Source organism: Protobothrops mucrosquamatus, unplaced genomic scaffold (genome assembly GCF_001527695.2).
Source record: "Protobothrops mucrosquamatus isolate PMUCROS unplaced genomic scaffold, P.Mucros_1.0 scaffold321, whole genome shotgun sequence".
NCBI classification, from domain to species: Eukaryota; Metazoa; Chordata; class Lepidosauria; order Squamata; family Viperidae; genus Protobothrops; species Protobothrops mucrosquamatus.
The window spans coordinates 94,262-116,500 of record NW_015386660.1 but is presented as its reverse complement, the minus strand read 5'-3'; the positions used below and the strand labels follow the sequence as shown (position 1 = coordinate 116,500).

At 40.8% G+C, this 22,239-nt stretch overlaps 1 protein-coding gene across 3 annotated transcripts in view; it reads left to right on the top strand.

Annotated features, from left to right (window-relative positions):
* The window catches only part of WASF2 (WASP family member 2), a 38,448-nt gene extending 16,459 nt beyond the window's left edge, over nucleotides 1-21,989 (top strand). For all 3 annotated transcript variants that reach the window (XM_015815167.1, XM_015815169.1, XM_015815168.1), the window contains 8 exons: nucleotides 3,451-3,604; nucleotides 11,444-11,578; nucleotides 13,004-13,157; nucleotides 14,796-14,913; nucleotides 16,482-16,612; nucleotides 19,066-19,221; nucleotides 20,387-20,889; nucleotides 21,631-21,989. In XM_015815167.1, the coding sequence (XP_015670653.1) occupies nucleotides 3,475-3,604; nucleotides 11,444-11,578; nucleotides 13,004-13,157; nucleotides 14,796-14,913; nucleotides 16,482-16,612; nucleotides 19,066-19,221; nucleotides 20,387-20,889; nucleotides 21,631-21,788 (1,485 nt within the window). In that variant the 5' untranslated portion in view covers nucleotides 3,451-3,474 and the 3' untranslated portion in view covers nucleotides 21,789-21,989. The remainder of the gene's footprint in view (nucleotides 1-3,450; nucleotides 3,605-11,443; nucleotides 11,579-13,003; nucleotides 13,158-14,795; nucleotides 14,914-16,481; nucleotides 16,613-19,065; nucleotides 19,222-20,386; nucleotides 20,890-21,630) is intronic.
* Nucleotides 21,990-22,239: the final 250 nt, after the last annotated feature.

Below are 22,239 nucleotides of genomic sequence, written 5' to 3'. Positions count from 1 at the left end.
CTTTTATATACCATTGGGACCTACATAACCTCTGATAACATTCAGCAACAAAGATATGCAAACATTCTGAAAGTCCAAAGGGGAACTATATTTTTTAAACCAGAGGTATAATTGCTGACATGTTCAGCAAAACATCTAAATAGAGCTCAGAATTCTTCCCTTTAACATATAGGGTGGATTGCTGTCAAAATCATTATAGCAGTGTTTTGGATGTATATCCTAAAAGATACTTGATATTAAAATGTGGTATGTCATTAGAGATGAATTGTTGTGGCAGGGCTCATTTGGAGGTTTCCCCCCACATATTGTCTTTTGTTTTTGTTTTTTTAAAAAGGGGGGAGTTTTTCTACTGCAGTTACAAGACTGGGAGTCAACTCCTTCAGAAATATTTTATTTGAAGCTTTTCTTGCCGTTAATTTAGGTGAGGGTGGGGCTCTTGTTCGTTTCCTTCCTTTCAGTGTTCACTGTTAATTTTCAAGCAGGCGACAAAGCAACATACTAAAAGAATTGTTTACCTGAATTAATCCTTCTATAAGCATTTTTGTGATATGTGACAGTGAAAAAAATCCTGATTTGTTCAGGGGAACATGCCTCTCCTCTTTTTGATGTTTGAACTTTTTACAAGCTATTGTTTGTTTGTATAGTCTGAAATGTTAGTAGTATCTGCATACAAATGATAGCATATTTTTCCAGCCAAATATGCACTATACGCAAGTGGTGAATCTCTTCTTCCCACATTTCAGTTTATAGTACCAAAAATGTTTAATAAGCCACGAGTAAGACGTCTTGGATATGTTTAACTTTATATATTGTATCAATATATATCTTGAAATGTAGCCTGCTGCCACATGGCAGAAAGGCTGTTACTGTAGGATCTGAGATGAAAAAGCATGATCATATAATTTTAAGAGGATGTCCATTTCATAGTTTGTATCAAACCTCTCCCAAGCTGGTGTTTGGATGTCACTTCTCATAATCCCCAGCTGAAAAACTTTATTTTCACCTTGTTTTTCATAAAGTTGGGGCTTTCTCCTTTCATTTATGAAGGAGTGCGGTTTTCTTAGTGTTATTTCTATATAACTGGTGGCTTTGTGATACTCTTACTCCACTGGTATGTGCTTACAGTTGCACTTCCATTTCTGCTTTTGTATTGCTGCTACCTCTTTTATGTTAGTCTTTGTCTCAATAGACATTTCAGCTGTTCTTTCCTGCTTTGTTAAACCAAACTTCCCAGGTTTTTTATGCATCCTTTAAGTTAGTGGATTTTAAGTACCTTGATTCAAAAAATTATGCTGTATAGTGCACCATTTGGGCTAACATAAGTGTATAAACAGGCAAATAGATTGCCGCAATTAGACTTTTGTAGATAATTTTTTATATTTTTCAAACAGTGATCTAGGTTTGCTTCGCAGACTCTAAGAATGAACAAAGACTGCATTTGTGCATCTCTTCAGAATGATATTCCATTTTCAACATACTGTATAACAGTAGTTGACATTTAGCAAACCAGATGCGTGTCATCTGAAGGATGCTAATCCTTCTCTGAAGCTAATCACTGTAGGGAAAACCATCCATTTGAAGCTAACCTTTGAGTTAGGTTCAGAGCCAGACTTGCCAAGAACATTGTAGTAGCTTGAAATATATCTTACTTAACCTGTTTCCCAATTAAAAGTTTAGTAAAAGCAACACTGCAGAATTAACATAAGGATTGAGTGAGACACTACCTTGTATACTTATTACAAAATCAGAACTAGAAGTTGTTCCTAATAATTGTGATTATGAGCACAATATGTAGACTGATCTCTGAAATACTCAAGCATAGGATGACTTGGTAAGAGGTAAATTAATTTATTTTAAGATTTCCTGGCTGTTCTTTACTCTGACTGTTAATTTTAGGGGTTTTCCCTCCCCCCCACTGTAACTTTATGTTACACATAAAACCTTGGATGTTGTTCTGTACCCTCTAGATCTTGGACTCCTTTGCAGTGGTAGGTCAAATTTGGAAATTCAGATTTTGGCTTGGGAGGTAATTAGCAAAAGCTAAATCAGCTCCTGTCCCTTAACACCCTGATAGAAAAGCATTCAGGAATGACTCCTGCACCTCAGAGATAAGCTGCCAGCTGCCACAGAGACTATAAAAAGGTGGTTCAAAGTCAAGCATAAACAGCCGACTTAAAAAAAGAAAACGAGTCTTGGATTGTTGCTGTTGGTGACAGGAAGCCATGTTCCCCAAGCTGTCAGCTTCCTGCTTTTTTCCCCCCATTCCATCCCACAGCAGATCAGAGCATTTGTCACAAGGCAGCTGTCTCCTTTAGCAGAGCTGTTTGCTGCCTAACCTCAGAGAGGAGTGGGTTCCCTTTTCCTCCTTGAAAATTAGCTAATTAAATGCAGTATATTTTATTTTCACTAGTTGGACAGCTCGTAAATACATGGTTGTGTTCTCCAACAGAGTACAAATTCTTGAAGAGAAATATCAGTGTCTTTTGAAGATGAATGGCACGAGCATACAGGCACTTTAATACTACTTTATGATTGCCGAGAATCGAATAGTTAGCTTTATAGAAGGTAGAAAGGTAGTGAACGTCAAAAGGGTATCATTCTTTTTGTATTTTGACATTTTTACCCCTAGTGGCTGTAAGATATTTATTTAATTCGATTTAGGCATCTCCCACCTACAAACTGACTTGTTTAATTAATATTATTTATTAATAAATGTTTTCTTTAAGTGTTAAGTTAACTGACTTAAGATGCCTTGATAAAAAAAAAGTTTTGGGAAAGGCAAACACGATTGTCCTTCAGAATCTTTCTGAGCTAGTATAATTTCAAAAGTTAGGGCATTTATCTGATTGTGATAGGCCATTGCCTACTGTGTTCTTCTGTACAGTAAAATGTATTAGTAGGAAAACCTTCCATCATGAGGGAATTTAGGAGAAATGTACATCCCTCTGGCTAAAAAGCAGTTGTTAGTAAGCTGCCTGGTCAGCTATCAACACTTCCTGTTTTCTCATGAGAATCCAGTTTGTCTAGCATGACAAATTTTTATCTTTCCTCCAGCTAAAATGTTTGTGTTAATGTTCACAATGGTCTTTCATAGTTTTATAGTGCCCAGAGTTGCTAGTGGTGAGATGGGCAGCTTCTAGATTTAATAAATAAGAATAGTTTTTGAAAATATTTAACAGTATTAAAAACAATTTATAGTTTTGAATAAATGGATAAGGGACAGGTTACAGCAGTGACATTTTTTGGTGGGAGTTCGAACTATCAAGCTTTGGTTTCCTTCTGGCAACTTAAAAAATAGGTTTATTTAAAAAATATCTCATGGAGGTTATGAGAGAGTGGAATACATAACTGCGTTATGATATGATAGAGTGTATGAGAAGGAAAATCAATGTATCTCTATTGTTGCCATATAATCTTTTTCCTGTTTGGGGATTATTCTTTATCTTTCAGAGCCCTGTTTGAAGCTGATCCACCATGCCATTAGTAACAAGAAATATTGAGCCAAGGCACCTGTGCCGCCAGACATTGCCCAGTGTTCGGAATGAGCTGGAATGTGCGACCAACATCACCCTGTCAAATGTCATTCGACAGCTGGGCAGTTTGAGTAAGTACCATAGCAAACTGCTCTCAAGAGCTGTTGGACTCTCAATTCTTTCTCGCTGCCCTCTTTCCTTGTGACTTATTTATTATCCATCTTTCTCAGTACCAAAAGATCTTCCGTATAATGTTCTTTGAGAGGAATGCACAGGATAGTTGGAGTAAAAGCTGAGATAAAACACGGGGCACACTATTAAGCATTGTTCAGATTTCAGTGTTCAGAATTTTGTCAGAACATGAAGCAATTTAATGATTAGAACTGAAACTTCATTGCATACCTGAAATCCCCCAGTTTTAATTTATTCTCTTGCTGAATATGTCTGCAGATGAATATTAATTAGTTGGGTATAGTTTTAATCTGGTTGAACAATATCTTCATATAAAAGCTGAGTAAAACGTGGGCTGAAGTAATAAAAAGAGAAATTTTTGCAACTGAAGTGTTACCTTATTCTCCAGTACAGGAGATGGAGAATCCACCAATGGGTTTTCTCTGTCTGCCTGCTCTTGAGACCAAGTAGCCAAACCTGACACGCCCCCTCTTGCTAGGAGACCCAGTCTTGACTTGGTCTCAAGCTCTTGAAGACGTGTCAGGTTTGGCTCTCAGAGCATAATAGCAGATTAGAGATCCATTAGTGAATTCTCCTTGTCCAATAATTTCCAGCACTTCAGGTCAGTACTTAAAGCCTGGGAACNTTCTCCTTTCCCAGGGCCCTGGGGAAACCTTTCTCAGCCATCCTCCCCTTGTCAGCTCTCCCTGAACACTCCAAATCCCCTCAAAGCGCTTCCCAAGTCCTCTGGAGTCATCCCCAACAGCCGCGGCCGCCATTTTGGCGGCCGCTAAAAGCACCAAGACTCAAACACGACATCGGAGCTCACTCCCAATATCGATCGCAGGCAACTCGCCGTTTTAACGCTCCTGCACAGCGCCTGGCACTGTTGCTACGGCCCCCTTCAGATCCTGCCAAGTTGCCTTTGAGGCCTCCGGATGCTGTCCGCACGGCCGAAAGTAGCGGCCGCCATTTTGGTTGCCGCCGAAGGCAACAGAGGCCCTAACGGAGCTCCCTGTCGCTTCTTTGCCCTCGGAGGCTCGAATAATTCTCTCGTCCCCTCTGGTCTAAGGTCCCGGCTCCAGCGCAGCCCTAAACAGCCCAGTAACTTCTCAGGAGTTTACCGTGGCCGCCATTTTGAGCACGCCACGCGGTCCTTCCAGTAGGCCGCACAAGTGCCTACCCCAGTGGCTGCAGCCCCAGTAACTTACTAGGCTGCAGTTGAAGGGATTTCAATCCTTCTTAGATACGTTACAACCATGTCCAATTTACTCAGGCCGCCATTTTAATCCGCAGCCGCCATTTTGAGCTTTCGCCATTTTCTTGCCAGGCCTTCCTTTCAGGCCTCTGCGCCCTTCATTGGGCCCTCTGGTGTACCCTGACTGACCACCTAAGGCCTCCGGGCAGAGCCCAGAGCGGGTCCCAACCGTGCCTTCGGCCTTACCTTCACAGCCATGACCTACTTCCCAGAGAGAGTTATTACCTGGTCAGATGGTCAGGGGAGCAGTTCCCGTTACTTGCTCCAACTACTCTTCCCACCAACCGCTTGCCTGCCAGAGCTCCCCCTCAGGTTTCCTGAGATAGCTCGACCCAGGATGGAGGACTCCACAGTACCTCAACCCATGAGCACCGCATCCCCATCCTCAAGTCATGGCCAACGCAAAACCTCCAAACAGGAGGCAGCAGGCAAGCTTAAGAACAAGGCAAAGGCCACCCTCAAGAAGCCTTCCAAGTTGGCGGAGAAGCAGGCCAGCCGTAGGCACCAGGCTCTGGAGAAGGGGTTCTCCAGAGCGCAGAAACAGGCAAGGAATGAGAGGGATCAATTGGTGGCCCCGGAATTTGATCTCCCTTTGGGGCCTTCCACCTTGGCTCAAGGCATGTGGTCCTTGGTGGACAACTCCATCACTCCGGCAGCCCAGCACACAGCCCACCGTCATTTGCTTCAGGTTCAGCCCCGGAAGCCACCTTCACTCCAACAGCTGCCGGTCTCAAGAGGGCCAGAACTCGGAGACATATTCTCCGATGGCCGCCTTGAGGCCCTGCTCTCCAACGGCCATTCCTCTACATCGGCCATTCCTCCTTCCGCCCCTCCAGCAGGGATTCCCCTGTATCAGAAACCTATGTCTCCCGCCCGTTCCTCAATTAGTGGATATTCATTTCCCACGGGAGGTGACCAGCCGGAATTTAATTGGTCAGAGGAGGAAGAGCTTCCCCCGGACCTCTCTCCATCTGGAGGCCTGTTTAACCCGGCTCTGTTTCTCCCCTTGCTTCGCAAGGCCACTACTACGGCTAACATAGGGTTCGATCAGTTCCCTCAGCCACAAGCCACATCCGAGGTGAGTCCGAACCCGTTTTTCTTCGAAACAAAAAGATATTTAGCACCTCCATAGACCTCACCGAGGCACTGGAGGTACCAATGGTAGACGAAGCCTGGACCCCTCTGGAGTCCCAGACAGCGGTCTCCGGGGACATGGCTGAGGCACTTAAGGCGGAGGACAGGAAATGGGACCTGGCCTTCCGCAAGACCCATCAATCGGCCACGTGGGCAATTAAAATGGCCAAGTGCGCGTCCTTCGTACGAACCACACTTTTATGGCTTGGTCAGCTTCAAGCCAGACTCCCTCCCAAGGACATTAGGACCCATCAGGACCTAAGTAAGATGGTTGCGGCGACGGAGTACGCGTCAGACGCAACTCTACAGTCAGCAAACTTTGTTTCAAGAGCCCTAGCTTCCAACGTTACAGCCAGGAGGATGCTATGGCTCAAGCACTGGCAGGCTGATGCCAAGGCCAAATGGCGCCTTGCAACTGCCCCCTACCAGGGCAACTATCTCTTTGGGGAGGCCCTGAATCTGTACCTTTTGGAAAACAAGGATAAGGGGAAAGTCATGGCTCATCTTACCAAATGGTCTGACAAGCGTGCCACCCCTTATTCCCGGAGGCAACCCTTTTGGCCAGCTTCGGGCTCAGCAGCCACCCAACCCTCCCGTCCTTTCACGGACAGCTGGGTTCTACAGACCGTACAACAAGGTCTGTCCCTCGAGTTTCTGGCCAGTCCTCCGGGTCACTTCATCACCTGCCCCACATCTCGAGATCCAATCAATCGGGGACTTATGCAGGAGGCCATTCATCATCTTTTGGAGATACAGGCCATAGAACCGGTACTGCCGGATCACAAAGGAAGGGGATTCTACTCCATCCTCTTCGTGGTTCCCAAAACCTCGGGGGGATGGAGGGCGATCCTAGACCTCAAAGGTGTGAGGTCTAGGATTGCATACAAGAAATTGCATACAAGAAATTCAAGATGCAATCACTCCAGTCCATCCTGGGAGGCATCAGACAGGGAGACTTCCTGGTGTCAATAGACCTCACGGAAGTGTATCTCCACATCCCCATCCTTCCAGATCACCGGTGGTTCCTCAGGTTCTGTTACAGGGGCCATCATTTCCAATACAAGGCCCTCCTGTTCGGCCTCTCCTCGGCGCCCAGGGTGTTCACCAAGATCCTGGCTTTGCTGGCCGCCCACCTACGGAAGGTACCGGTACGCGTCCAGTGGTACCTGGACGACATCTTGATCCAAGCGTCCTCCTTCCGGGTGGCTGAGTCAGACCTGGACTTAACTATTCAGGTTCTCCAACAGCACGGGTTCTCGGTGAACTTCCAAAAAAGCCAGATGGTTCCCTCATCCAGACTTCTGCACCTGGGAGCCATCATAGACACCATGAACTGTATGGTCTAACTCTCCCAGGAGCGGTTGGACATCATCAGGGACGGTTTTGGGGCACTTGGTTTCTAAAAGGTTCGCCGTCACTGTCATAGAGCTTACTCACAGACTTCCCTATATGCATGCAAGGATATGTAAATGCGCATATTGAAGTTTAAAACTTCAATCCTGTGAACATACATTTGAATTTCCTGTTGAATGAAGTGAAACATTTCTGCATAAACGTACATAAGATTGTGCTGTAAATATCCCACCGTTTGTAGCAGAGCGGAAAGCTGCAAGCACATTGTGTGTCCATGACACAAGCTGTAAAGAAAATGTGCTGTTCGTCTGCTTTATTTATATGCCATCTCTGTCCAAGCAGCAGGGAAAAAAATCTAATAATTAGGATTAGGAAAATCATAGAAACAAATTTATAAATTTCATAGGATCAGTTGTGCAAAGGAGACTATTTATTATACAACCATCATGCAATCGTCTCAATGCCTTGCATTTTACTGATGTAATGAAGCAGTACCACTCTTGAGAAATATAGTCTAATCTCATGCAGTGAGCATCACAAGACACCAAGATTCAACAACAATAAAATATTGATTACAGAGTTTGTGAAAAAAGAATTCAAACACATTCACACTCATACAATACACACACACCTTCCCATAGTTGAGATTACCAAGTTCTGCCTTGGTTGGGGAAGATGGTTACATAGCACAAGTGGAGATTCAGGACAATGGAATCTTCCAACTAAGACCTGAACTTCTTATTTTTAAAAATGTTTTGCTCACTGTCACATCTGCACATTCTTTCCATGTCACTTCAGCCTTTTGTGGACTTTAAGTTGCATGTCAAAAGCGGCCTATTGCCTGGCAGTTAAATGTTAACATTTTTATCCCTGATTGCTGTCCTCCAGATTTTGATGAATTGCTTCCAAGGTTCCATGCAAAAGTGCAAGAGCTTCATTTATAGCCAGATACAGACATTGTTCATCTATTTACAAGTTTTTTTCCACATTCCACTTGCCTATTCACTTAACTACCACTGGTGCTAGGTAGCTTGCTGTCTCCCAGAGTTCAGGAAAAGGTGAACCCAAGAAGGTGCAACACACAGTCTTACCATTTAAGAGTATAATTCAAATGCAGAGATCTATCTACCCTTTTATGTGTTTTTTGGCTTGCTTAAACATGCAAGTAAGCTGGTACATGTTGCTTACTCCTGTTGCACCTCTTCTGTCAGCAGGAACAACCAAGTCCCACTTCCAAGTGGAAGTCCCTTGTTTAACTTCACATGTGTATCAGGAGCTTGAGCTGTACCTAACAAGCTAGAGTGAAAAACCAAGTGTCAGATTGTACAGAAAACCAAAATATAAATCAAAACCTGTTTGGAATTTTAGGATTAACCAGAGCAAATAATTTTTTTTACATATAATCTAGTTCTAGATGTTCCAGGCTTTATTTATTGAGGGCAGGGACTGTGTTGGTGGAATTTTTTTTGTTTTACTATTAAACAACTGCAAACATCCTTGCAGAACTATTACAGATCACTCAGTACACATGTCCATGCTGATACTAGTAGTTCAGTTCAGTTTGAAAAAGAAATAGGTTTACCACATCTGTTCTACTGTGCAGTCCCAAATAATGACTATAGTGAGTCAAGGGGCTAATTGGTAAAGGGACTTGCTGCTTCTTCCCCTGCTGAAGATCTGTTGTCTTCTCTGTTCCCCACCCTTTTTGGAAGGAACCATAGTATTTCTGTCTGCAAAGCAAATATGTACACAAGACAGTTTGACATGTACATAAAATGCTGCTTTAAACTCTTGAGGTTTGAAAAGGTTGAAATATATCAGCAGAACAGTTTGGATGTTACTGTCGGATGAAAATTGTGGAAGGAGCCTTTTTCTGAAATCATTGTGCATTTTTGAGGAAATGAGGGAGGGAACGAGGCAGATCTGGTTCTGTCCTTGATTATGATATTTTTTATTATTAAAACTTGTGTATGATTGAAGACAGTCAAAACCTTTAAGCCTTACTCTTTCTAGATTGTTTTGGAAATGGTGCATATACCCTTGCTGCAGTTAATCCAGAAAAATCATACAGATGTAGCACATTTTATCTGAGTTTGTTTTTCTCTCTCCCTGCTCCACATATAGTAGTGTGTGAACTTTATGGATTGAGAAACCACTTATTTTCATATGTGACACTTGTGCAGTTACAGAGTTTAGGGGACAGTATGGTGAAAAAAGCAATACTTTTCAAGATAAAAGGGTTTATTGAAAAAGTTGACAATTTATTTCACCTGTGGATCCCCAGAGATCTGCTAATTCCCTGAGGTGTAGAGACTCAATAGAAATACAAACAGTGAGTCAAATAAAATAGTGTGTGTTGCATTTAATCAAAGGTGATAGCATCAAGGGAGAATTACGTTTGTACAAAGAATAGAGTGCAAATTTGGCACCATGAAGTGTGAAAGACAACCCTTTTAAAGTACTGTGTGACAAAGAGTACTTTACATTGCAGGCTACATTTGGGTATTCTTTCTAGATAGGTTCACACTTGAAATCTCACAGTAATACATAGTATACATAAGTATATTACACAAATGCATAACCATAAAATAATTTGCTGCCTTTTTTGTATGCTGAAGTAATTAAGGTGAGGATGGGTGAAGGAAATATGGCTAAAAAGAATTCACACTAATGCTGTTCACTATATATCTCCACATCTTTCAGTCTTTGCTAACCATCGTTGCTTTTCCTGCTGCACACTTAGGATCTTGTCTTTGTGAAAACAAGGAGCCCATCAATAAAACTGAATAAATACTAAATGATTTCCTTCATTTTGTTGGCATTTCAAAATTGTTGAATGCTGCTGTGGGCTTCTCAGGCGTCCCCAGAAAATTTCAGGTGTTCCATAAGTTTGCCTGTAGACTTTAATTTGTTTTAATTATTTATTTAAACGTTTTTAATATCCGCTCCCCATGAAGTTTCTTTTCCAGATCTTTTGTTTGATTTAGTAGAAACATTAAATCTCCCATACAACATTGGGAACATTATTTTCAACCTTGAAAGTACCTTGCTTTGGTTTCTGGTGCTGCCACCTGCAAATAATAAATGACTTTGTGCCCAGTGTGAAGGAAAGCAGAGAGATGGGACCTCCTCTGGGTATCATGTAATGAAGTCAGTCTTTTAGAGCTTCCAGAAGACAGTGGAATAGAGCTATATTTTCTTTATCCCGCAGACCATATTAGAAGCTAAAAAGACCCCACCGTATGTGCAGTGGCCTTCTTAGGAAAGAGAACGGTGGGTCTCCGAGTATTGCAAGTGTGGAATATCTGCATTTCCTCTTTATCAGGAAAACAGGAAGCCACTTCCACATTGCAAGAACAGGCAATTGGGAGGAGGTTCAGGGAATGGCAGAAAATATATATTCACTTGCCAAGATTGTTATAATCTAACTTGTTTTATACTACTAGTAAATCTGATTATTAAGCTTGTGAGAATCTTATTTTTTGGGTTGTAAATAGCTGCTTGGCTGTGATGCTACAGTTTGACTCCTGGTTATCTTTCTTACTACTTAATAAGTCTTTACCAATTATGTATCACTTCCTTCCTTTTATTTTGAAAGATGTTCTTGTCAATTTGTAGCAATAGCTATAGCTTGCAGAAGTCAATTGGTACCTTATTACTGTTTGTTTCGGATTTGCTTTTCTTGTGCTTTTAAGTATTGTATTTTATGCTTTATTAGTTTGAGACTATAAATAAGCTTAACTTATGGAAGTACCATGTGTATGTTCAGTATTTCTATGGAAGCTTTTAAAAAAAAACTTAATGTTTTAGCTTTAAAGGAAAATGTATTGTTTTCTATAATTGCATCCTGGGAATAAAAGCAGTAAAAATACTTAATTATGCATATGATTAAGTTAAAGACTCATTTCATTGAGGTCAACTTGTGACTGCCTGGCCACACATGTGGGGGGAGGGTTTGCGGGAGCAATTGGATGAAAGTGATTTTACTGTTGATCTTTTTCTGGGAAATTTTTTCCAGCATTTCAATTTGCGTGCCTCTTTTTTCTTTTTCTAGGTAAGTTTGCAGAGGACATATTCGGAGAGCTATTTACTCAAGCAACCACAGTTTCCTTTCGAGTCAGCTCTTTAGTTGAGAGAGTTGATTGCCTTCAGGTGAAAGTTACTCAGTTGGATCCCAAGGAGGAAGAAGGTACATAAAATGTTATATTTTTAGAACATTATGATTCAGAACTACAGCAGTAGCCAATTTTTTCTTGAGAGTTTGGGAAATCACCCTGAGTCACCCAGCAGTCTCAGCTGACCATCAAGTTTTTCATCATGCTTGCCCAAGAGATTCTTGTATAAAAGTGGTACCCTGCCTTATTTTGTTATGGAAGGAAAAGTCACCTCATAATAGTGAGAAGCATGAATGCCTTTTTGCTTACCACTCTGTACAGAGCAGTGTTTGTCAGTTTGGCAGCTTGAAGATGCGTGGACTTCAATTCCCAGAATTCCTGAGATAGCATGTGGGGAATTCTGGGAATTGAAGTCCACACATCTTCAAGTTGATATGGTTGAGAAACACTGGTATAGAGGAAAGGGCAACCATGTTCAAAAGAAGCACTCCTTACCTTGAGGTCCTCTCCAGTCCTTTCTTCTGATGAAACCGTAGAATTCAGCTGCTTGTGTTCAGTGTGCGGGTTAACTGCCAACATTTTTGAGAAGGAAAGGGAACACGAGTTTAGAAGAGATTAAGAAATAAACATGCAGGATACAGACACTTTTTGCAAATTCAGATAGTCTATTGCAGGGGTGTTGAAGTTTGAATTCTGACAGTTGAAGTCCATAAGTCTGAAAGTTGCCACGGTTGGACACTCCAATCTGTTGTATCCATTGGATTACTGGTAAGAGTAGGGAGGGGAAGCACCATATTGACCTGAATTTTATTAGAGTCTAGATTTACAAAAAGATACTTTCCCAGCATCTGGATAGTTGTTTCTTTTTCACTTAAAGCTGTTTGAAATACTTTACTTTTGATTGGCTAAGTAATTTTATAAAATTGCCAACTGCTAATTTTCCATGATTTTTTTTCAATCTCCTCTGTTTAGAGACGACTGATTCTCCATGCTTTTCTCTGTTTTTAATCAAAGACAAGCATATAGACAAAAATCCATTAAAATCATAATTAGCAATGAAGAAGGATCCAGGAGGCAACAAGGAATTGCCCATGGGAATATTGAATTTTTTAAAAAAACCAAAACATTTCAAAGAACCCAGCCATGTTTAATAATATTTGTTGCTACATTCCCAAAAATGCAAGATCAAATTTGGCCACACTCTGGGAATTGCCTCATAAACTGCAAGAAAAAAAAAGAGAGAAACTGCATGACCTCTGGGTAGTATTTTACTTTGAATATGATAACTAATTCCATAACAGTTTGGGTCCTTTGGTAAATAATAATTTCTACTGGTTTTTTGTACAATTCCCTTTCTGACAGTCCTCTCTGAAATAGCATCAAAAAAGAGTTTTGTTTTTGAAAGCTTTCTTGGAGATGTGGCAAAAAAAATTTGTTTGTAAAAATATTAACTTGGGTTTCCAATGACTATTTTCTTTCCCATTACTTTTTCTTCATAGTGTCATTGCAAGGTATTAACACCAGGAAAGCCTTTAAGAGCTCCACGACTCAGGACCAAAAGCTCTTTGAGAGAGAGTCTGCCCCTCTGCCTGTCCTTGAAACATACAAAACCTGTAATAAACCACCACCTCTTAACATTCTATCTTCATACAGGTAACATATCCAAGAGAAATATCATATGCTTTCTTTAAATTCCACCCTCTAAAGCAGTGTTTCTCAACCTTTTTACCCATTTTACCACTTTTGGGATATGGCAATATCCGAGTATCACCAGTCGCCTAGTAAGGTGTCAAAAATTTGACCAACAGCTTTCTTTTAGTTTGTTCAAGGCTAGCGCTTATCACTACATTGTTTCTTTTGCTTCCTGTTTCTTGGCTGTCTTCCAGAGGCTACTAACTGGGCAGGGGAGGAAGAGAGAGGAGAGACAGAGAGAAAAAAAACCCCTCTTCTCTAGTACTTTTATTTTTCAGCTTGACTTTTCTAAGAGAAGGGAAATGGATGTTTCTTTTGGAACAGCCTTTCGTATTTATAATAGTTGGTTTCTGGGGCTAGGTTTTCTAGCTCTTTTCCTATTGTTCCTGCCTGTTTAATATTTCCCAAAGATATTTCTTTTTCATGGGTATGTAGATGCTAGCTTTTAATTATTGATTGAATCAATAATCCATCACAGCCATGGAGCAAGTTTCAAATTGACTCCGGAGTTCAGAGATCTTAAACCAGGGGTGGGAAACCTCGGCTCTTTTATGACTCGTGGACTTCAACTCCCAGAATTCCTGAGCCAGCATGGCTCAGCTTGGAAACCTCTCCCTTTCCCCTCAGGCATGGCTGGCTCAGGAATTCTGGGAGTTGAAGTCCATGAGTCATGCAAGAGCCGAGGTTCCCCGCCCCTGTCTTAAATGGCTGCTCCGCGGGAATTGCATCCCATGAGGGAAGCCGAGCGAGGGATTTACTTTGGAAATGGGGGTTTGTAAGTCTGACCAAACAGGCCACAGCTGACAGCTGCTCTTTGCTAAACTCCCCCCTCCCCAAAAAAGCAACGTTGCAAAAAGAAACCAGTGAAGGAGCCAAACTTTTTCTTTCGACCTCATCCGGAGGAAAGAGAAACGAAAAAGGAACGCGGCATCCGCCAGGTGTTTTTTGTCCAAATTGGTACCCAAAGCAAAGGGAAAAAAACTGCTGCGGAGTTTTGAAAAACTGCCAGGGCTGCTGTGCCCCTTCCCAAAACAAAGCGCCCCGTGCAGCCCAGCCTCATCCTGCACAGCCACCGCGACGTCCCACCACTTACTTGTCCAAAATGAAGTACCGGTCGAAGCCCCCGTAGCAGGCGGCACCCTCCTCTTGCTGCCCCCCCTTGCCCATCACGGGACCATCAGGGCGTTCAAAAAGGAGGGGAAAAGGTTGTCTGGAGGTGGGATTTTTGGGGGGGTCAGATTTCCCTTCTGCTCTGCTTTCCCTCCGGTCCGTTTTCAAGGCGCCTCTGCCTTGCGCTTCCAGTGCAGTGCAGCCGAGCCCACCACTGTCGGCCAGACGATTGGCAACTTCCGGTTCCCGTTGCTTTGCTTTGCCCCAAATTTGAGGAAGTATATATATCTCCATGCTATCTCAAAATATTGCCTTTTGCATGTTGAAGTCTGTCACTGGTGTAGAATTTCCACTTATTTTGGTTTACCTTAAAGGGGAAACTTACTGTTAAGAGACTGTGGTATTTTCCCTTACTATCTCTGTTTCATATTTGGTTGTCGGGTACACATATGTAACCATCTCATTCTGTATGGATATCCTCTCTCCTAGGGATGATGGCAAGGAAGCACTTAAATTCTACACAGATCCATCATATTTCTTTGATCTTTGGAAGGAGAAAATGCTGCAGGATACCAAGGATATTATGAAAGAGAGACGGAAGCATAGGGTGAGATGGGTGGCACAGTTTTGCTTATGCACATTTGTTTGGTTCTAACTTTGAACAAAGAGAAGAGAAAGGTAGGAGATTGCCATTGCCTGACTGCTGGCAACTCTTGGTGGATATGGATAATCAATCACACAGCTGGTTTGTGGGGGGGGGGGGAATTGGCTGAGGGACAGACTTCACTCAATTTTTTTTATGCATTATATGTGCTTCTGCTCTAGTGCCATGTACTCAATTACAAGAATAATACATGAAGCAGAATAAGGCAACTTTTGATGGCCAAAGTTCATACTTAGCTTATGAGAAGCTGCAGGCAGCAAAGTAGATGAAACCACATCTCTTACTGTGAGTGGGACTATTTGGGGAAAGAGGTTTTAAGGCCTTTCCTTTTTATCGTTGATAACCCTGTTCTGGATTTAGAATTTTCTTCTATTTTCTAACTCAGAACAGTACAAGTATGCCATTATTTTTAGTAATAATTGTTAGAAGGGAACTCTGTGGTCTGAAAACAGTGCCCATCTTGAATAACTTTTTGTAACAAAATAGTTCATATTGTTATAATAATATGAATTGAATATCCAATGATAGGATTATTTGTACACTTAAACCTGCAACTGAACAAAGTTGGGATTTCCTGTGCCATTGTGCCCACATTAAAATTAACAATAAAGGTTGTCTGTCTGTCTGTCTGTCTATCTAATGTGGATTAAGTTATCTGCTCCGTATTTCTGGGTAAAGATGTTGCAAAAAGATGTCTTATTTTGGGAATATTTTCAATTGAAATAAATCAGTTGGGAAATCATACTCATAAAAAATCTTTATCTAGATGGCATTTTCCTATGCTTTAACTGCATTTTTATTTAGGGCTGAGTAAAAGTGATAGAAATTACATTCTAACAACACTTAGTGAAAAGTCAAGTAGTTATATGGGAAATTTGCAGTTTCTAAGAAGTTTTTTCTATCCCCCACAATCCCTTTAGTAGCTTCCTTTTAGGCTTTCTTAACCAAAATATTACCTTACTTGGTGCCAACCAGCCTTCTGCAATTAATTTGTGGAAATTCTGAACCGTTAAATTAAGGTTTGATTTAGCAGCGGTGACATCAAGAGACTATTATGTAGCAGTTGCTTGCTAATAGCAAAAAACAACATAACACCCCAGCTCTTCTTTATTTGTGTTTTTACACTTGGGTATCTTCTTATAGTAGGTAAGATATAATCCTGTGATTGGACTTTTGAAGAATATCTTATTGGTCTCTTTTGTAAAGATGCACATTATTTTCATTTGTCAGTGGACACCTATTTACAAAACACATAACTCAGATAAAACATTAAGAACTTAAGAACTATTAAATACTTGTGCTATTGGATAGGCGTAAGCCGCCAGAGTCACCTTATCCGGGAGATGGGCAGCATATAAATTCAATAAATAAAACATATAAGTGTAGCTAGATCTAGTGAGAGAATATGTTCCTTATTATGTATGTTTTTATTGAGATAACCTTTCTTTGCACATGACAAGCTTAAAGGTTTAATGGTACCTACAATTGCTTCCTATTTATTTATTTTATAGAAAGAAAAGAAGGATAATCCTAATAGAGGAAATGTAAATCCTCGGAAGATAAAAAGCCGAAAAGAAGAATGGGAAAAAATGAAAATGGGTCAAGAGTTTGTTGATACAAGGGAAAAACATGGACTAGGAGGGTAAGAGATAACTGTAATGCTGGCCATGGAATTGTTCCTGTAGCCAACAAGGCTAAAGATTTTTGTTCCTGAATATTAGCCTTCCTAGGAAGGAACGTTAAAATTGTTTGTGATATAACATGTGTGTAGTCTGCTTGACTGAGCCTGCTCTAGTTAATAGTGAATAGTTGAGGTAGATTTTTGAATCCTAGCACATTTCTTTAAGGCTATGTTTTAAAAAAAGATATTTTTTTAAAAAAAAAAATCTGGCTCCTTATCAAACTAGTTTTGAGTCATGCTAAGAAAACTGCATGGGTCTGAAGTGTAAGTCACCAGGAGTAGTGCTTGACTTGAAAGTAACTTTATTTTTATTATAGTTAATGTAGAAATGTGAGGGTTTGAGACTAGTGAAATAATCACCATGCTCTTTCATTTAGAGTTCACAAAACCATTTATTTATTGCATAGGGAGCAAATTGAGAAAAAGCAGATGAGATAAGTGCATAGTAGTACAAACTTATTCATATCTTAACTATGCAACCTTGACTTCCCTTCAAGAAGTGCTGAATTTGTCTACTGCTGATTAGAACCAATATAGGTTGTTATAGTGGAGCTGATTTGGAGATTGTTGTTCCTGCTAGTAGCTTTAGAACTGGAACATGTTCAGCAAACTACCTCTTCCTTACTGTGGCATTTAAAAGAAGAGAATTCTACCTATCAGCTTGACTTTTGGGGGTATCTTCATCTATCAGAAATATAAATTGTCTACTTTTATTTGGGGCCAGTCATTTTGCTGTAGAGATATATTGGATGTGATATATTCTTAACTACATTAGCTAGAAACACTAATATGGAATAGCTTTTTTACCCTAAGAAACAAGCATATGAGATAATTCTTATGATCTTCTGCTATTTAGGAGAAGGTAGACATGATCTCCTTTAGGGGTCAATAATCCCCTTATTAATCGAAGCTACAGAGTAAAGAAAACTATCCATTTCAAAAACAAATTTCACTGCATTTACGGGGATCCTGCAGTGAAATGTTCCCGTCCTGTCCCATCCCATAGAATAACCTTACAATAAAGGCCAAATTTCCATCTTTCATGATATACTGACCTTTTTGTCAAGGTCATACATACACCTCTGAAATCAATATAATTTATCTCCTCCTAAAAATTATACTATTCTTTAAAAAAGAAAAATGATGGATCACACCAATCACATTCAGGTCTTCTTCCCTTAGAAGAAGGTGGGGGGAAACCCCACATCTAAAATTGTTTCTAGAGTGGCACATCATTTGTGTTGCGAAAGAGAAGCCTTTGACAATGTTGGAATAAATGAATGCCTGAGCGAGGCCATGAAGTTTTTCCCGTGTGTATTCTGAAGTCGTTGGAAGAGAGCTGTCCAGTTACTTTTCCAAGGTCCTCTCTGCGTGACCACGTGTGTTTATTTTCCATACATATTTACTCTTGTAATGAACTGGAAATGTCAATTAGGAATCTTGAAAGCCTTTTTAATTGTTTTGTCAAACGGGTGAAATTTGGATAATTCTCCATATCAGTTTTACATCCATCACTTGCAGCCAGGATCAGCTGGCTTGGGAATCCATAGCAAATTGGTAAAACTGTATGAATGTTAATCTGAATCAGAGTGATAATATACCGCTGGCCCTATTTTGGTACTATTCTTCTAAGAAGTAACTGTATGAGATTGTCATCTGAACCCTTCCATAGTTTTTTTTTATACTTGCCACTTTGTGTAAGTGCCATGTGGTATGAACAGATGAAAAATCATTCTTGAATAGGAAAAGATTGCTGGTGTGATCCATCATTTTCCTTTTTTAAAGAATAGTATAATTTTTAGAAGGAGATAAATTATATTGATTTCAGAGGTCTGAGTCTAAACATATGGGTAAAGTGATCTCTGCCCCTATAACTGAAATTCAAGTTAATAGTAAGATGCTGCAGTACAAATAGTCCTTGACTTACGACCACAATTGAGCTCAAAATTTATGTTGCTAAGTGTGACATTTGTTAAGTGAATTTTGCCCCATTTTACTATCTTTCATGCCACAGTTGTTAAGTGAATCATTGCAGTTCTTAAGTTAGTAACATGGTTGTTAGGTGAATCTGGCTTTGCTTGTCAGAAGGTTGCAAAAGATGATCACATGACTCCAGGACACTGCAACTGTCATAAATCTGAACCAGTTTCCAAGCGTTTGAATTTTGATCACATGACTATGGGGATGCTGCAGCGGTCGTAAGTGTGAAAAAGAGTCATAGGTCACGTTTTTCAGTGCTGTTGTAACTAAATGAACTGTTGTAAGTCGAGGACTTCCTGTATAGATATAAAAGTCTAGCCAAGTTACTACTGTTTATACGGTTTGCACATGCTATAAGCATTCTACCTTTGAAGCTCCTTTGAACTTTTGGAAGGGGAAGCTCTTTGCTCACAACTGTACTTTTGTGGTTTTAGGTACCCTCCTAACATGGTGTATCAGAATGGTAGCATTGGCTCCAATGAGAGCGTTGATGCTACCTACTATCCACCTCCTCCACAGCCAGAATCAGCTTCACCGTCACCTCCTCCAATATTCGATGATAGTCTTCCGCCACCACCAGCAGAATTTAGGTAGGTATTGCTGAAGGCTCCCTAACCATCAAAACAACTCAAACAAGATCCTAAAGAGCCTGTCCATTAGTGCAGTCAGTGGTTGTAACTTGTCAAAACACTTCTTTTTTTTCCAAGCAATACTTAAAACACTAGGCTGAAGCAAGAGTTGGCCTCCTGTGTTTGCGGTTGCATTGCAGTTCTTGTTACGATTTGTTTTATATATCATTTTTTCCTTCGTAGAAACATTCAATTATTTATAGCCTTGGTGATGGTATATCTTACCATAATTACACATTAAAGAGAAATAGGGAATTAGCTAAGTACTTTAATTAAAAGGGAAACAAATTCCTACTTGTAAAAGGTATGAAATAAATATATTATGGTGTTAAGGATTTTAATAAATGAAAGTGGGTGTATCTGGATACTCTTATGCCTTTTGAAATATGGGTGCATTTGGAATATGGAGACCATGAAGAGCATGTCATGAAGGCTAGCATCAATGATAAAATAGGCTTTTATCAGAAATCAAGCAAAGCATTGGGCTGTTGTCCCCCACCCCTACCCCCAGTGTTATTTTCTAAGAATACCGGGCCTAGAAGCATATTGAAAATACTTGGTGCTTTGTTGCATGCTAGCTCTTAATTTTAAGGGCCAATGTACTGCAAATAAAGCACCAAATGTGTCCTCCTTAGATTTTTCAAGATTCTTCTCATTTAAAGACTAAACATAAAATTAGGTAGGGGCAGGGAGCTTTACAAGAGCCAAAAAATGGGTCAGCGAGCACATTGTTAACCAGATCCCATGCTGGGGATTCAGCCTGTAATTTGTTTAGAATTGCAGAAAGCCAGAACTCTATAAAGGTGGGATTACAAGGGACATGCATTTGTTGACATTGATTTTTTTTTTAAATTGCATGTCAAGGTTATTTGAGTGTGGGTGCTATGTTCAGATTCTTTTCACATTCGTTGGAATCTTTCCAAAAGCCTAGGATTCCAGAGGGAACATTGAATCTAAATTACAGAATTTAAGTCAGTTCTTGTGAGGGATATCAGAAAATGTGAGAAACCGATTGCTTTGCACTGCGGTCAAGATGTACTTTTTCACTGACAGTGTTTGATCCTGTTTGGAAAAAACTCATGCGGGGTTCTTTTGCTCTCCATTCTTCCCACTTTCTACTCCACAGTTATCCACCTAGCCAGGGTGTTTCTGGAGGGCTGAAGAAATCCATCCTCGTCAGCCCCAGCCATCCTCCACCAGATCCTCCTATTAGTTCACCCCTGGGAACCAGACCTGGCTTTGCCCCACCTCCTGCTCCACCCCCGCCACCACCGATGGAGGGAGTTCCTCCACCACCTCCACTTGCCAGCTTTCCAACTCCTGGCATTCCTCCTCCTCCATCTCCACCCTCCTTTCCTCCTCACCCAGATTTTGCTGCCCCTCCACCCCCTCCACCTCCAGCAGCAGAATATGCCGTTGTGCCATCTCCCCTGCTACCACAGCCCACAAGTGGGGTGCCACCCCCTCCCCCTCCTCCCCCTCCTCCTGGCCCACCTCCTTTATCTTTTGGTGGCATGGGTGTTCCAGAGGCTTCTATTCAACAACCCGATTTGGTGCCCTCCAAGCCAAAATCCTCATTGCCTGCTGTTAGCGAAGCTAGGAGTGACTTACTTTCTGCTATTCGTCAAGGTAAGTTCTTCTCATTTTGGATATCTGAAGACCAAGCGCCATAGCATAAACACAACCCAATTAGGAGCCATTCTGCTGTTGAACTTAGCAAAATATATTGGAAATCATTTAATCTCATACAAGGTATTTTCTTTGAGTCTCCGCAACTGCCATTGTGCATTTGGATTCCTAAACACCAGTAGCAGCTTAACTTTTCTGTTCCATCCAGCAAGCTTAAACAGCAACATTGGCTGCATCCTTTTTATTGGGACTAATTGAAAGTTTAAAAAATTGCCTGATTCCTGTGTTTTGGAGAGAGGATATGCATTGCTGCTTTATATGCTTTACTATGGTCTGAATTCTTCTGCGTTTGTTACATTCTTTTTAGTTTCTTCCTACATTTCATCATTAAAATTATCTTCATGTAGTTCACTTTGTCCAATGTCTTATACAGTATAATCCTCACTTTTGGCATCTTCCTCACTATATTTTTGCTTTTCCAAAACATGTAACTTGCTGAATAATTCTGTAAAACCTGAAAGTTACCTTTCGTGTTGGGCTTTTTTCCTGATTGTCTTAGTTGCTGCTATTTCCCTTTTCTTGGGGAGGCAAAGCAGTGCACAACTATTTCCCATAATGCTACTTCAGCATTATGTGATTTTGCCTCTACACATACACATACACATACATACACAGAGAAAGAGAGAGAGAGTATATATGACAGTCGGCACCTGCAACTTCCTTCCTTTCTTTCCTTGCCAGGATTCCAGCTCCGTAAAGTTGAAGAACAGCGTGAACAAGAGAAGCGAGACGTTGGGGGCAATGATGTGGCAACCATTCTCTCACGCCGCATTGCGGTAGAATACAGCGATTCAGAGGATGATTCATCAGAGTTTGATGAAGACGAGTGGTCTGATTAAGCCCCTGCACACCCCCAATATGGGGACAGAGGCGGATAAGATGGAGAGAAAACGGCCATCGCTTCCCAGAATGCCAAACTTTTTTTTTTTTTTGCTTTCCTCTTTTCATCCAATAACCAAAGATCGATCTTCCCGACTTCCAAATAACTGCCTTCCCTCCCAGTTGATGGGACTTATACATCCTTCCAAGAAAGAAGGAAAATGAACCCTAGATTTCCAGATTCTCAGGTTACTATGAAAATATATATATATTGTTAAAGATTTTCTTTGGTTTAGGACTAAATTTGCAGTTCCTGGTGCAATCAGGAAGTGTTGCTTAAGATGACAGGCATGTTGAAGAGCAACAAACTCGCAAGTAGTACTAATTCCTTTGCCACAGTATGTGGAGGCATTGGAAACACTGTAGTAAGCTGGTGATTCACCTTTATCCGTCAAATAGGGTAATAATTTT